Source organism: Nelumbo nucifera, chromosome 1 (assembly GCF_055504915.1).
Source record: "Nelumbo nucifera cultivar China Antique chromosome 1, China Antique-T2T, whole genome shotgun sequence".
Classification (NCBI taxonomy): Eukaryota; Viridiplantae; Streptophyta; class Magnoliopsida; order Proteales; family Nelumbonaceae; genus Nelumbo; species Nelumbo nucifera.
The window spans coordinates 75,193,948-75,208,562 of NC_142649.1; the positions used below are offsets into that span (position 1 = coordinate 75,193,948).

Sequence of the window (14,615 nt, forward strand, 5' to 3'; positions counted from 1 at the left end):
AATAATGTTGGTAGCATAAACTCTTTTTTGGCTCCATGGGTTACACAACAAGGGGCGGGTAGCCCATCCCCAAACCCATAACCCCACCCTCAACCCTGTTAGCAAGAGACTTTACCAACTAGCCACATGGCAGATTGCAAATTAAGGCACCTATGAATCTTGTATCTTGTAGGGGTGCAAATGAATCAAATGATATCCATATATATTTCAGATTTTTGGATCGAATTCGAATCACCCCATATCTGATTCAAAAATGATCCAATCCGAGATATATATATACACAACACAAGGAAAGGAAGAAAACATATTTCAAAACAAGACATCTTACCACTCACTACTAATTAACAGGGGGTGTTCTGTAGTGTGGTTGAGAAATTGGGTGGTGGGTTTTCAATCACACCACAGGTGCGGTGTGGTTGAGAACACACTACACCACAATGGAATAAGCATTTTGTACTATAAGCTCATTTTGGAAGGAGTACAAATGCAAATACATAGAGTGCAAAACTTTAGGCCCTATTTGGATAGACTTTTCAAAAGTATGTACAAAAGTACGAAAAACACCACTTCGTGTTTGGATGGCATACATCATACTTTGGCTTTCATACTTTTTAAAAGCATGAAACCCCCCAAAAGCATGAAGTCGACTTTTATTACTTTGTGCTTTTGGGGAAGTTTTGCTACCATTTCGTGTGAAGGTTCCACCTTTCAAGTAAAACCCCTCGATCAAGACTCCCCCATTCTCTTGTCGTCTTCAAGCCCTAACCTCTTTGCCACCACGGGTTCTTGCTCCGCCATCACCCATCTCCAATCACCATTGCCACCAGAAATCGTCGCCGGATGCACAATTCTCACCGGAATCACAAATATAGATTCCGGTTTCATATTTTCCCATTTCTTTTAATGTTTTTCTCCATTTCATGCAATATCTTCAAGTCTAATTGTATGTTTATTGCATGTTTATCTTCACTAGAATCACTATTGTTAATTTCTTCGTTTCCTAAACTATTATTGAAGCTTAATGGAATGTTTTTATAGCTTGTTTACTGTAAATGTTATATATAGCATTATACATGTACAAAATCACTTTGTTTCCTAAACCAAGTGCCAATTCTAAGTGGTTGCCACGTGTACATGATGTGTACACGTGCATGTGTGTGTATCTTTAGTGTATACAGGTGACCAATCATGGGTAATGTGGCCTTTGTCACGTATAAGATCAGATGAATCACATGATTGATATGGTATTTTTGCCAAACAGAAAATGATACTTCTGTTTTTTATTTGTACAATACGTATTTGTATTTGTACTCTTTCCAAATTGAGCCGTAGTAAAAAATGGATAGCTTGAACCACACCAAACCACATAAACATTTTGCAGGATGTAGTGTGGTTTAAGTCACACCTTGTGTTTTGATTCCATGTATCTCAAATACATGATGTGAGATAATCTACGTTGTTGATAAAAGGGTTTTTTTTTTGCTTTTTTAAGAAAAATAAAAATTAATAATACAAATTAATTTAACATGTGGTCAATTTTTAACCATGACTAATACGAATTAATAAAAAATACTGGCTGAATTGAAAAATTAATAATGATTAAAAAATTAAAAGTAATATAAAAACATACATAAAAAAACCAATATTAATGATAAATAATTATTAAAAAGTTATATAGAAATATTAATATTAGTAAAATAACATAAAAAAAATAAAAGTTCTACTTTTAATATCCAATGTAATAACAATTGTAATGGTAAGATAAATATTATTAATCACATATAGGATAAATCACTAAAAATATTGTGTAAAATAATAATAATTAATAATAATAATAATAATAATAAAATATTTTTTTGCAAATTCCCAAATGGAAGCACCATATCTCTCGATGGGATTATAGTCCCCTATGGCGTGGTTACAACCACAAGAAAATACTGTGGTCAATATTTAGGGTGTGGTGTAGAGCACACCACGATATATTGGGTTTTGGGCCACACCACACCATAACCGAATGCCCCAATGAGGTGTAGCGCGATCTGAAACCCAATATATCATGGTTTCACCACACTACTAAACACCACTTAATATGACTAGGAATATTATTTTAAGAAGTTAGGGAATAAAGATGAGTCATGACTTGATAGAGTGCCATATCAATATAGGTGTTGGCCTATCAAAGCTTCATGTAAATTGTAGAACGTTTTTCTTCTTTAATTTTGTTTCATTTTTCTTTTACATTTTCTCTTTTCCTCTTTTTAGTTTTTTACAATGGAAATGAGCTCCATCTATAGAAAGTATAAATTGCTAGAAGAATTGGAGATAAAAATTTAACAATGGATATAACATTAAACAGAATAGAATGTCAAACAAGATTCATGTAATCTACCCCATATAATTGGGATAAGGCTTAGATGATGATAAAGAGAGGGAGGAGGAGGAGGAGAAGGATGAGATAGAGTAAGTTGGAAGTCTATTATCATGCCCTCACAAGGTTTGTGGTTTCAAAACAACTTGTGAGCTCTTGGAACGTGATGACTTTTTATTTAACTTGCTTCCTAATTCCTATAGACATGGAGTAAAAGACTAATTGCTCATTTGCTCTTAATATTCTTTTAATGAAAAAGACAAACAAGAAACTCATGCAGAGGAAGTCAGGAAGCTATCAAACAGCCAAAGCTTTCCCCTTTTGAAGGAATGGTTTTTATGCTTTTTGATAGGTTATCATATTATGTATATTTTGTTAAAAAATGGGTTCTTGTATACATACAGTAAAATAATCACCTTAAAGAAAAACCTCAACTTATATTTCAGGGGGACTAAGTGACTAACATTATAAGCTGGCAGCTTACCAAATACACAGAATGTGTAGTTCATAGAGTAGGTGCACTTACTTTACAGTAGTATGTGCCTTAAAAAATGATGAACATGACCAGTGAACAACTTGAGGGGATTAGGTTGGGCCTTGAATCCAGTCTCAAGTTTAACCCGATAAACTTGAAATTTCCCAGCCCAAGCCGACTTAGTTAAACCCAAGTATCCAATAGCTCTCAAGTTGGTCTTAGGAATGCCAATGGATACTATCAGATTCAAATTAGGGTATATTCAAATGCAATCCAATAATACATATCCTATATCTGATCTGATCTAAAGATCATATCAAATCTCATAAACAACGGTTCAAATCCAACTCCATTATGGATGTTGGATGTCAAAATCTGATTCATTCTGATTTAATTTCTGAACATTTTAATAAATTATTAAAAGAAAAAATAGCAGTTTATATAATGAAAAATAAATAATACAAACATTTTTTCAACCATTTTCATCATATACAGTCTTTTAATAAAAATAAGTACAAAAATGTAAAATAACATATTTATAAATAAATAAACAACTTGTATATACTGGACAAGATCAAATTCTTTCAAATTAGATAAAAAGTGTTTTGAATTCGATTCAATTTTCAATCAGATATTATTATTCAGTCTGATCAAATACAAAAATTTGACAGGGGTTATTCAAATCTAACAAAAAGAGGATTGGATGGGATTATGATCCAGTCCATTTACACCCTTAATTGGTCTCAGGGAGCCATAGATAGATAGATAGATAGATATATAGATAAAGGTTATGAAAGGGAGTGCCACTCTGAGCTCCCTTTTTAATAGATGTATAGTGACCTCTGACCATTAACTTGGGGCAAACTTTGAATTTCAATAGACCGTGTCAACTGAAAACACAGTCCGATCTATTGTTTAGACTGAAGTATTGAGAGCCAGCCTCTTCCTTCACAAGCCATCAAATCAATTGGATACACTTGGTTGAATATAGAATGGCAAAAATAAAGAAGAAAAGATAAAATCTCATTGTATCTTTTGCTTTCCAAATCACAATATTTGACTTTTTAGGATTTTTGTTTTTTTAGAATGGAGGGAAGTTGGTCAATGGAATTCTGAATTTGAAATTTATATTCTTGTTTCATATTTATATGGGGATAAGAGAAAGTTTGTTTTCCTAAGTGACTGGGTATCAATTACTTAGGTGGGTAAATAACTTTTCCACCCAAGAATATTGCCAATAATTTTTTGGGTAAATCTCTTAAACTATCCCTACTGTTTACGAATTTGACACACCATACCCTTATTATTTAGATATTGTCTTACAGTTCCCTTAAGTTTTTTTGATAATTATCATGTCATTAAATAGGGACGAAAAAGTTAATTTTACATTTTTACCCTTTCATTAACTCTCACTCACATCAAACCAATTTTGCAAATTATTTTCTTACCCTTCCTTCCTTAATGCGGGATCGATTAAAGGATTATTCTCGCCCGAAAGTTTATCATGGTTCCAGCCGAGAAGATCCAAAGTGATCTCCTACACTTTCTTCTCTAACCCACCACAAAAGTACTGAAGACACACATAGACACAGTACTCAAAAGCTCTCTGCAGTCTGGTCCTAATTTATATATCCATGGTTGTAAGTTGTTGCTTGGGAAGAAAGATATAGGAGGTGTTGCATGTTGAAGCAGCAAGGGAAAAGGCTTAGGGTGCTCAAAGGGAGAGAGAACGAAGGGGACGAAGGGGACGAAGGGGAGAGAGAGAGAACGAAGGGGAGGAAGAGAGAAAGAGAGGGAGGGAGCCCTTTGCTGATGGCTGTAGTCACCTACGACGGCTGTGCTAAGAGAAAGGGAGGGAGGGAGCCCATGGCTGTCGTCCCCTGCGACGGCTGTGCTTAGAGAAAGGGAGGGAGGGAGCGCCAGTGGTTGTCATCGCCTGTGACCGCTATGCTGAGAGGGAGAGAGAATGATGACTGTGCCTGCGATGAGCCATTCGTTCTCTCTCCGTCACAGGCGACGACAGCCACCGGTGAAGGGCTCCATCCCTCCCTTTCTCTCTTCCTCCCCAACATCCCCTTCTTTCTCTCGCCCCTATTTCATCACCACCACTACTGCAAGCGGCGGTGATAAAACAGGGGCAAGAGAGAGACTGGGGGAGAGAGAGAATGAAGGAGAGGAAGAGAGAAAGAGAGGGAGGGAGCCCTTCGCCGGTGGCTACCATCGCCTACGACGGCTGTGCCGAGAGGGAGAAAGAACAACAGTTGTGCCTATGATGAGCCATTCGTTCTCTCTCCCTCTTGGCGAAGCCATCACAGGCGACAACACTCCCCCCCTTTCTCTCTTCCTCCCCTTTGTCCCCTTCGTTCTCTTGCCCCTAGTTCATCACCACCGCGCTGCAACTTGCAGCGGCGGCAATGATAAAACAGGGGCGAGAGAGAGAATGGAGAAGAGAGAGACCACCCAAGAGGCCCCATGACCACACGAACGATAAAACAAAAGTGCAAACCATGACCACTACCAGGATGGCACAACCGTTGCTGAGATCGTTAGAGTGATCCTTAATAGCACCGCTATCACCACCTGAGAGAAGAACATCTGGACTCCAGCTTCAAAAGATGGTTTTCTATAGAAAATGAGAGATTGTTCTGCACAAACCTCCGGTGCCTTCTCTGCCATCGATCGAGACTTCACCGCCGTAGTTGACTCTTCGGTCACGAAGGTATAGGATGGGGAAGAGCAGGAGGTTACAACAGACCAGCAACCTCGAATTGGAGGCCATAGCTTTTTCTGCTTGCCTTTTCTATTCTTCGTCTACAGTCGTCTACGACTATGCCCTACGGGGACTGATGAAGTAAAAATGAAGGGAGTGACCTCTCCTACAACGGTGAGATTCACACTATATCGGAGAGGGTGAAAGAGTGGTGGAGAGGGTGGAGAAGATGTGGGACGGTCAGGTGACAAGTAACAGTACAAAGGTATTTTGGGAATTATGAACAAAATTATCAATCATATGGTGTCATAGGACCGATAGTTGAGTAATGATAGGGGAGTATTTGGACAATTGTCAGAAAATTTAAGGGTACTACAAGATAATATGTAAACAGTAAAGATATGTATGTCAAAATTTGTGAACAGTAGAGATAGTTTAAGAGATTTACCCTTTTTTTAGGCCAAAAGGCAATTCTTCATTGAAAATGCTCATATTACAAGAAATAAGTAGAAAGCTTAAGGAATTCAAGACTCAAAACCAACTAGACACCACCATACATCAAGAAAGAAACAACAACCTAGATAAGCTGAGCACTAGGAGCATCAACAAGTAAGGTCTTTGCAATCGGCATTAATGAGGAAATCACCAATAAAATGAAGGTCATAATCCTTCAACATAAACCACAAATCCCTTGAAGATTCCTATAACAATGAAGGCATAATACAAATACTTGAACACCTACCAACAAACACAAAAGAGGAAACACACACAAAAAAGACCTAAGCACACCTAAAAACCTTGACAAAAACGAGAGCATCGATTGAATGGGCTTGAACCCACACTCCCGTCTACTGTAGATGAACAACTAAGGGGGCGTTCTTTTTTTTGGATTTGGAGAGGGGGGAAAGTTGGTCAATGGGATTTTGGTTTCCATTGACCAAAAATCCCAAGTTCTTTTTTCAGCTTTATGTGGAGATTAGTGAAAGTTTATTTTCCTAGGTATCATTTACCCAGGAAAGTGATATCCATCTCCTAGGTGGGTAAATAACTTTCTCACATAGGGGGAAGTTGCCAACACTTGAATGGGACAAAAATGCCCTTTTTAATGATGGATTTCTATGGTTAAAATGGTCATTGCCTTATTTACCTGAGAAATAAAAGAACATGGATAAATGCACTTACTTGGGTAAATAACTTACCGAAAAGTGAATGGGGCCTAAGAGTAGGGAGTGGCCCATCTTCCACTTACTTGGGTAAACATTACTATATAGGCGCCACTTCAGCATTTAGCCCATCATATTAATCCCTATACATAGAGAATTGCAAAAGTTGGCCTTGATTTATGTACATGCCTATCATTAGGAGAATCTTCATTTTAATGCTTCTCTCCGATTGTTAGACGTTTATTCACTGTTATATGATGTCTACCGGCATCTAATTGTCAATAAATAATTTTATTATTGTTTTTCTCGTTTTTACAAATGTTTAATGAATAAACGAAATACCAAATACATACCAAATAAACATGCATTACAAAATGGCAACTATTTAAATAGCCTTGTTAACACGATTGGGGTGCGCATTTAAATCTGAAACTTACCACGGTGGACCCATTGGGAGGTGTACATCAGCTATCGTGTTACGAATACGATTCCATGCATGCAAGCTTCTACTGTGGAGTGAAATTTACTTGGGACCATGACCATCGACTATACTCAAGTTGCGTTTCCTCATTAAAGAAGGTTTCGTTTGATCGTTTCATTTATAATTTATCTCCTCCTGAATCGTTACATATCCAAAAATAAAAGAGAAACTTAGGCTGTGTTTGTTTGCTATATAATTTTATTTATATTTATATTAATATAAATGTATGAGAGTGCAAATGTAAAAATATGTAAATCCTCGTTTAATTTTGTTTTGAATTTTATTTTATTATACTTTATGTTTTAATTTACTTCATTTGTACTGTAAATAAATAAAATAAATTAAAATTTAAAACAAAAATAAATCAGAATTTACACTCAAAAGCATTTCACTGTCATGAATTTACAACAGTATAAACTTATTTGCATTGCAACCAAACACAGCCTATCAAAACATATTCTTTCTTTCTGTTTTTGATTTGATAAGACAAAACATATGCTTCAAGTGGGGGATGGGTGGGGGATCCTTCAGCTAATGAGCTGATCATGTGGGGGATGGGTGGGGGATCCTTCAGCTAATGAGCTGATCATGTGGGGGATGGGTGGGGGATCCTTCAGCTAACGAGCTTCAAGTGGTGTCTCGATCATTTGGGGCGTTCCTACTTGTTGAAATTTGACCGCTCGTCAGTGTTCAGACTTGGGATCACTATAGAGCCACTAAGTAATTATCAAGCTCTCAGCCGTTGGATGGGAATTACCAGGAAGTTCTTTGAAAAATCCAGCACAATCCAGCTGGACAGGGCGGCCCACGGTTTAGAGCGAGAGCTTGGTTCCCGTAGCTGGTATAATCATAATGGCACCCTTGTGCGTTGGAATCATTTTCCGGTTTCCAGAATCCTGGTGGTGGATCATTTATTTTCCGTCTCGAGCCTCGATGTTCAGAACCAAACTTTCCTCATCGCGTGCCACGTCAGGTCAAACCATCACACTTTTACCAAAACAACATTACACGTGTCCCAAGTATCCCTTTATGAGTCATAGTCCATGCACATTCTCACCTGTTTCCGTCCTTTTTGTCAAAAACCAAAGTCCGCCCTTTTCAACCCAGCAAAGCGTCACGTTTATGTCACGTGGTCGTCAGCCGGCCCAAAGTAAGCCTACGACACGACGCGCTAGGTGCACCTTAGAGATGGTAGAACTCCAGGGTGCTACAATGCGCCGGAAATTGAATGCTCTAGTATGAGGTCGATCGTAAGGTGTGGTCGGTGACACGCCGTCATTCTCTTCAATGACGTGGTTTCGTCAAAGACGCGGACAAACAACCTTTTTCTAAGAAGAAGAGAAGAGACCAACCATGACAGCCGTTACCGTTAATCACCATTGCCGTACGAAGCTTCCGTTTCACAGTCTCTTTCCCTTCCATCTCTCTTTCTTACTCGGTCTCTGTATTTATAAAACTGCAGCTTCTCAGGCGATTCTTTCCGAACTCTTTCGTCGGCTTCGGCCCCAACTTAAATTATAGAAGAAGAAGGAACAAGAAGCACTGAAGCAGGGGCTTTGGTTTTGGTTTCTTCAGAAGCTTGAGGTAACTTTCAAAATGATTTCTTCTTTCTTCTCCTATTTTGAGCAATTCCCTTCGAGATTCTTGGAATTGTGTGCTTAATTAATTCTTGGAATTGGTTTCTTCCGTGCATGTTGTTGAGAGGAATCGTCTTGTTTGTGTCACGGAAATTCATTTTCTTGAGAAAACATTGTTCGTAAATTTACGGGATTGTATCTGGCAAATTACAATTTGATTGTCTAGTATAATTTTCAAGGCCTTCTTTCTCTGGTTTAGGTGTGGTATAGTTTTTTCTTTTTCATTTCCCTTTTTTAAAGGGAATTTTCTGCGTTCTTGCTCGGAATTTTGAGTTTTTGACAACTGGGGAAGAGGAAGAATCTCTGTACGAGTCCCATTGATGGTCTTATTGAGAGGATTCGTTCTTCTGGGTTAAGTTTAGGATTCGAGGTTCTCAATTAAAACTTATCTTCTAATGTAAGCTTTTGCCTGAAGGTTGGTAACTATTGCATCTATGATCTATCCTTGGGAATTTCCATTTTAATTTAATTTTAGTTCGATTAAACTCAGAGCTTCAGGAGATTTTAATGCCCAATTATAGAAAAAAAAATAATTATTGAAATAAGAAATGAAAGAGAAAATTTCTTTTGTTTTCTTTTGTTTCAAGTTTATAGTAGAAGGAACAAGGAGATTAGCACATGTTCCTTTTCTTTTGTTTCCCTTTTCTTACAATTGAGGTTATCTGCTAGCCTTTGTTGATTTACTGCTATATGTTTTTTATATGGTTTTATATTCTAAAGGGTAATCAAACCCTTGTTAATTTACTGCTAGATGAAGCAAATATTAATATTTACAGTTCAAAATTTTCTGGAAACAAAAATGATATGGTACTAAGATGCTCTAGTAATTATTGTTTTTAAAATTTTTCTGGCTGATAAGATACTCTATTAATTATTGTTTTAAAAAAAAAAGAAAAATTTAAGTCAGGTTGATACATTTCCCTTTTCCTTTCAAATAATTTTCTTTTCTGTTTTTTAAGTTGAGACTTGAGAGCTTGATCGCCAAAACATCTTCAGTTTTTACGGTTAAGATGATGTTTAGGTATGTACCAGTAATATGATGATTAATGCACTAGTTAGTAGAGAAGTGGTTACAACAGGTGCCGAATTCAGGGTTTGGTATTACTACATATCGATTATGCCAACTTTACAAGCAGGCAACGTCCAAAGTTGTTAATGCTGAATTTCAATATACCACATGTAGGATAAATTATACCACTTTAAATTAGAGGCTGCAAGCCTGCAACTTGGGCAGACTTGAGTTAAGCATTTATTAAAATTTGCATGGGCCTGACCTGAGAGCCCAAGCCTGCTGCTATGTAAATTCTTCGAGTTAGGTACCTGACTTGCACCCCTGCCTTTAATTAGAGCTGTCAATGGGTTGGGTTACCCAATATAACAGAACCGGATTATGTTTGTTCTGGTTCTGTGGCTGTCCCAATTAAAAATTGGGTTGGGGACCGCTTCTTTCTGTTCCAAACTGATTATATAGTTAATAATATATAAATGTGTAGTGGTTTTTTTTTTGCACTTTTTATTATATTTTATGCCTATAGGGTAAATTTTATAGTCAGTATATAAGATAACTAAGGTTAAAAAACACTTGTTTTGTCGACATACAATCAGTTTACTATTTTACAGCTATTTTTATTAAGGTCATATTATCAAAAGTAAAGTTCTAAGTTGTCACTGTCACTATCATAAGTAATTATAGATGTTAGGCCGTATAATTGGGTTTCATCAGGTCAGACCCGATCATCCCAATGAGTCCGGATCTGCTCCTCACAGAGCGCAGCTCACACCAACCTCACAGCATGTCCTGGCCACACATCGGGAACATCTCCTGTACTTGTATTTATTATTCATGGAGAGATTTTCCCAATACAGGGTGGGATGTGGCTGTGAGGAGGAGCAGATCCCAATTCTATTCCAATACCCAATTAATAATTACTTCCTGTTCTGGGTCTATCTTATGGAACCGATTAATAATTGGTTCAAGACTAGTACACCTTTCCCAAACCAGACCCGACCCATTTACAGCTCTACAGTTTTAATATGACTGTATACATGACAGATGAGGCATTAATTACTTCCTGTTCTGGGTCTATCTTATGGAACCGATTAATAATTGGTTCAAGACTAGTACACCTTTCCCAAACCAGACCCGACCCATTGACAGCTCTACAGTTTTAATATGACTGTATACTTGACAGATGAGGCATTAATTGTCAATTTTACATTTTAAATGAGAATAGGCACATGGGAGTTAGAATAGCAGTTACTCCTATGCTGTTATTTCCCTCTTCTTTTTTGTTCTGCAACATGCAATTTTTAATTGCATAAGGATCAGGTCATCTGGACATCATTAAAGTGTGTAAGATTCATCCTAAAGAAGCTTGTACCATATTTTAGACAGTTTATTAGTAATGAATGCTATACGGAATACTCCATAATACTCTCAATGTTAGAAATGCACAATTATAACTTGACAAAAGATTTAGATGAGCTTGTCTAGCACGAATCTTCAAACAATGGTAGAGATTATCCATTTTTCTTTCAAACCCTTAGGATCAATTATATTTTCTCAATTCTGTGTTGTTATTGCAGGTTGAAATTTCTGTTTGTGAGAATGGAGGTACATATTCCACTCTTCAAAAGATGATGTAGCATCCCGTAGTTTTTAACTGACAAAGGTCTGAGCAAAATCCATATTTGAATCATCAGGAGACGACAACTTTTCAGACGAGCAACCAATGCAATCCTCTTAGTATGGATTTGCACCAGCTTTTCAGATACAATGCTAATGATGCAGATTTGTCCTGTGATTTTTCTCATGCTACTACTCCAGTGACTTCTGAATGGATGATTCGGCCCATGAAATTCAACCTAGATAGCTCCCCCGATTCACCACTTTCAACTCATTTTGACTGTGACACTTTTACTTCATTGAGCAATAGCCAGGAGCAATACAGCTCAACAGGAACAGATAACCTCTCAGGGACTAGTCATTGTAATTCATCACTTGAAATCAACAGCTCTTTCCATTGGAAAAGCCCTTCTTCTGTCCATCTGCCAGACAGTGTACAGCTCTTTTCTGGTGGGAGTTCACTCTCACAGGATGTTAATTGTGGCCAGAGCATGAAACACGTTCTACAGGAACTAGAGAATGTCCTAATGGGTCCTGATGCTGATGAAGATGAAGCAACTACTTCCAATGCAGCTTTTGAAGGGAATAAGCGCTTGCAAATCTCAACTCATAGGTCAAGGAACTGGAGCCAGGACCCTCGCCCCAGAGGGCATGTGATCCAACCTCAGCCAATTCATGCTTCCAAGAATAAGAAGTTGGACCGTGGAGTTCACGAGGAGAAACGTCGTAGAGCAGCAGACACCTCTTCTCATGAAAACGTAGAGGTTGATCTGAAGCAATTGCTGATTGAGTGTGCGAGGGCTCTCTCTGAAAACAGGACAGATGATTTCATGAGATTGTCTGAAGAGGCCAGGGCTGCTGTATCCATCTCTGGAGAACCAATCCAACGTCTTGGTGCCTACATTTTAGAAGGGCTGGTGGCCAGGAAGGAAGCTTCAGGTGCTAACATCTACCGCGCATTGAGGTGTAGAGAGCCAGAGAGCAAAGACTTGCTCTCCTACATGCAGATCCTGTATGAAATCTGCCCATACCTTAAATTTGGCTACATGGCAGCCAATGGGGCGATTGCAGAAGCATTCAGATCCGAGGACCACGTTCACATCATAGACTTTCAGATTGCTCAGGGAACACAGTGGATGACACTGATACAAGCACTGGCAGCAAGGCCGGGTGGCCCTCCTAATGTGCGGATCACCGGAATTGATGATCCAGTCTCCAAGTATGCCCGTGGCGCCAGTTTAGAGGCAGTTGGGAGGAGGTTAGATGCTTTGTCTAAGAAGTTCAACATCCCTGTTGAGTTCCACGCAATGCCAGTCTTTGCTCCCGATGTTACACGGGAAATGCTTGGTGTGAGACCAGGAGAGGCTCTTGCTGTTAACTTCACGCTGCAGCTTCACCACACACCCGATGAGAGTGTTGATGTAAACAATCCAAGAGATGGACTACTGAGAATGGTGAAGTCACTTTCACCCAAGGTGGTCACCTTAGTCGAGCAGGAGTCGAACACAAACACAACCCCATTCTTGACAAGGTTTGTGGAGACCTTGGAATTCTACTCGGCCATGTTTGAGTCGATCGATGTTACTCTTCCAAGGGACAGAAAGGAGAGGATCAATGTAGAGCAGCACTGCTTGGCCAGGGACATTGTGAACATAATTGCTTGTGAGGGGAAGGAGAGGGTGGAGCGACATGAGCTCCTGGGTAAGTGGAAGTCCAGGTTTACAATGGCAGGGTTCCGACCATATCCCCTGAGTTCTTATGTCAACTCCGTGATAAAGGGTTTATTAAGGTGCTATTCCGAACACTATACGCTAGTAGAGAAGGACGAGGCCATGCTATTGGGCTGGAAGGACAGGAACCTGATCTCGGCTTCTGCCTGGCACTGAGATCAATAGTGGATGTAGAAGTAAGAGTAGGAAATTATAAATCAATCGATCCAGATCCACCTCTTTGTTTTTTTAGATGTGCACCTTTTTACAGATTACGTGATATATATATATATATATATATATATATATATATATACTAGTAAATCAGGTATCCTTAATTTTGTTCTTATTAAATTTTAGGGACGCGCCTTCACTGGTTTATGTACCACGATGCATTTCCAATACTTTCTTCCTCTGTAAGATAAATGCTGTATCTCTACAAAATTTTGGGTTAAAACATTTCCGGATTTAAAAGTGCCTTTGTTCTTTTGAATTCGGATTACGTGTTCTTGGAGGAATGGACAATTCAAATTGTTTCGTAATGCTTGGCTTGGTTCACTTTAACTCCTTTTTTTTCTTTCCGTAGTCTCCTCAACAACGTAACAGCCTCGGACAATATTTATTTTTAGATTAAAAATCAGAATTTGACCATTGTAGAATTACGGGAAATTAAGAACAAAAGCATACAATATTTAAAACTACAATACAGAAATAAAACCCATGGTTCCTTGTAATTCTGAAGACTGACCTCAGGGAGATTGCATTATTTAGAAAGAAATAGGACTCTATTAATTACTTGAATTTTAAATATATTATACTTAAGATAGAAATTGAAAATTAACAAAAGTAACAATATGATTAAAAATAAACTTAACTTCTTGTAGAAAATAACAATTATTATTATTATTATTATTATTAAATTATGTATTCCATTTCTGTCATAAATAAAAATAATTTTTATTTTAACAATTATTTTTTTAATATGACGAATATATAACATTATAAATGTTCTCAAATGTTTTCGACAAAACTCTGACATCATGTGTTTCTTTGAAAAGTTGGATCATTGACCCACCATCTAGATAAGAAATTAGTTTTAAATTAAGGAAAATTATAGTCAAAGTCAATTGTACATTTAAAATTAGGCTACAGGTTTGTCCAAAAAACAACAAAACTCTAACAACTGGCTCACCATGTCATCGAAGGTTTAAGTGGTTGTTGCCAACATGGGACTTAATCCATATTAGACACAACAAAAGGCTTATACCGAAATTGCCCTTTAATGTTGAGTGATTGAAAAATTAAAAAAAAAAAGGTTTTTAGTTTATTTTCATGCTCCCTCCCTCCCTCTCTCTCTCTATCAATCTCCCCCTCTCTCATTCTCGGAGACATCTCTCTCTACTCAATGATTGTGTGATTTGAAAATAAATAAAAATGGTTTTTTGG

The 14,615-nt window shown here is 37.8% G+C and overlaps 1 protein-coding gene across 1 annotated transcript; it reads left to right on the top strand.

The window, feature by feature from the left end:
- Positions 1 to 8,577: 8,577 nt before the first annotated feature.
- LOC104604948 (chitin-inducible gibberellin-responsive protein 1-like) lies at positions 8,578 to 13,729 on the top strand. Its single transcript, XM_010269529.3, has 2 exons — positions 8,578 to 8,781; positions 11,421 to 13,729. The coding sequence occupies exon 2, from the start codon at positions 11,583 to 11,585 to the stop codon at positions 13,344 to 13,346; it is 1,764 nt and encodes a 587-aa protein (XP_010267831.1). The 5' UTR covers positions 8,578 to 8,781; positions 11,421 to 11,582; the 3' UTR covers positions 13,347 to 13,729.
- The last annotated feature ends 886 nt before the right edge of the window (positions 13,730 to 14,615 follow it).

Bases quoted from the DNA above. Each gene is read 5' to 3' on its own strand.
- LOC104604948 (XM_010269529.3), top strand. From the start codon at position 11,583: ATGGATTTGCACCAGCTTTTCAGATACAATGCTAATGATGCAGATTTG.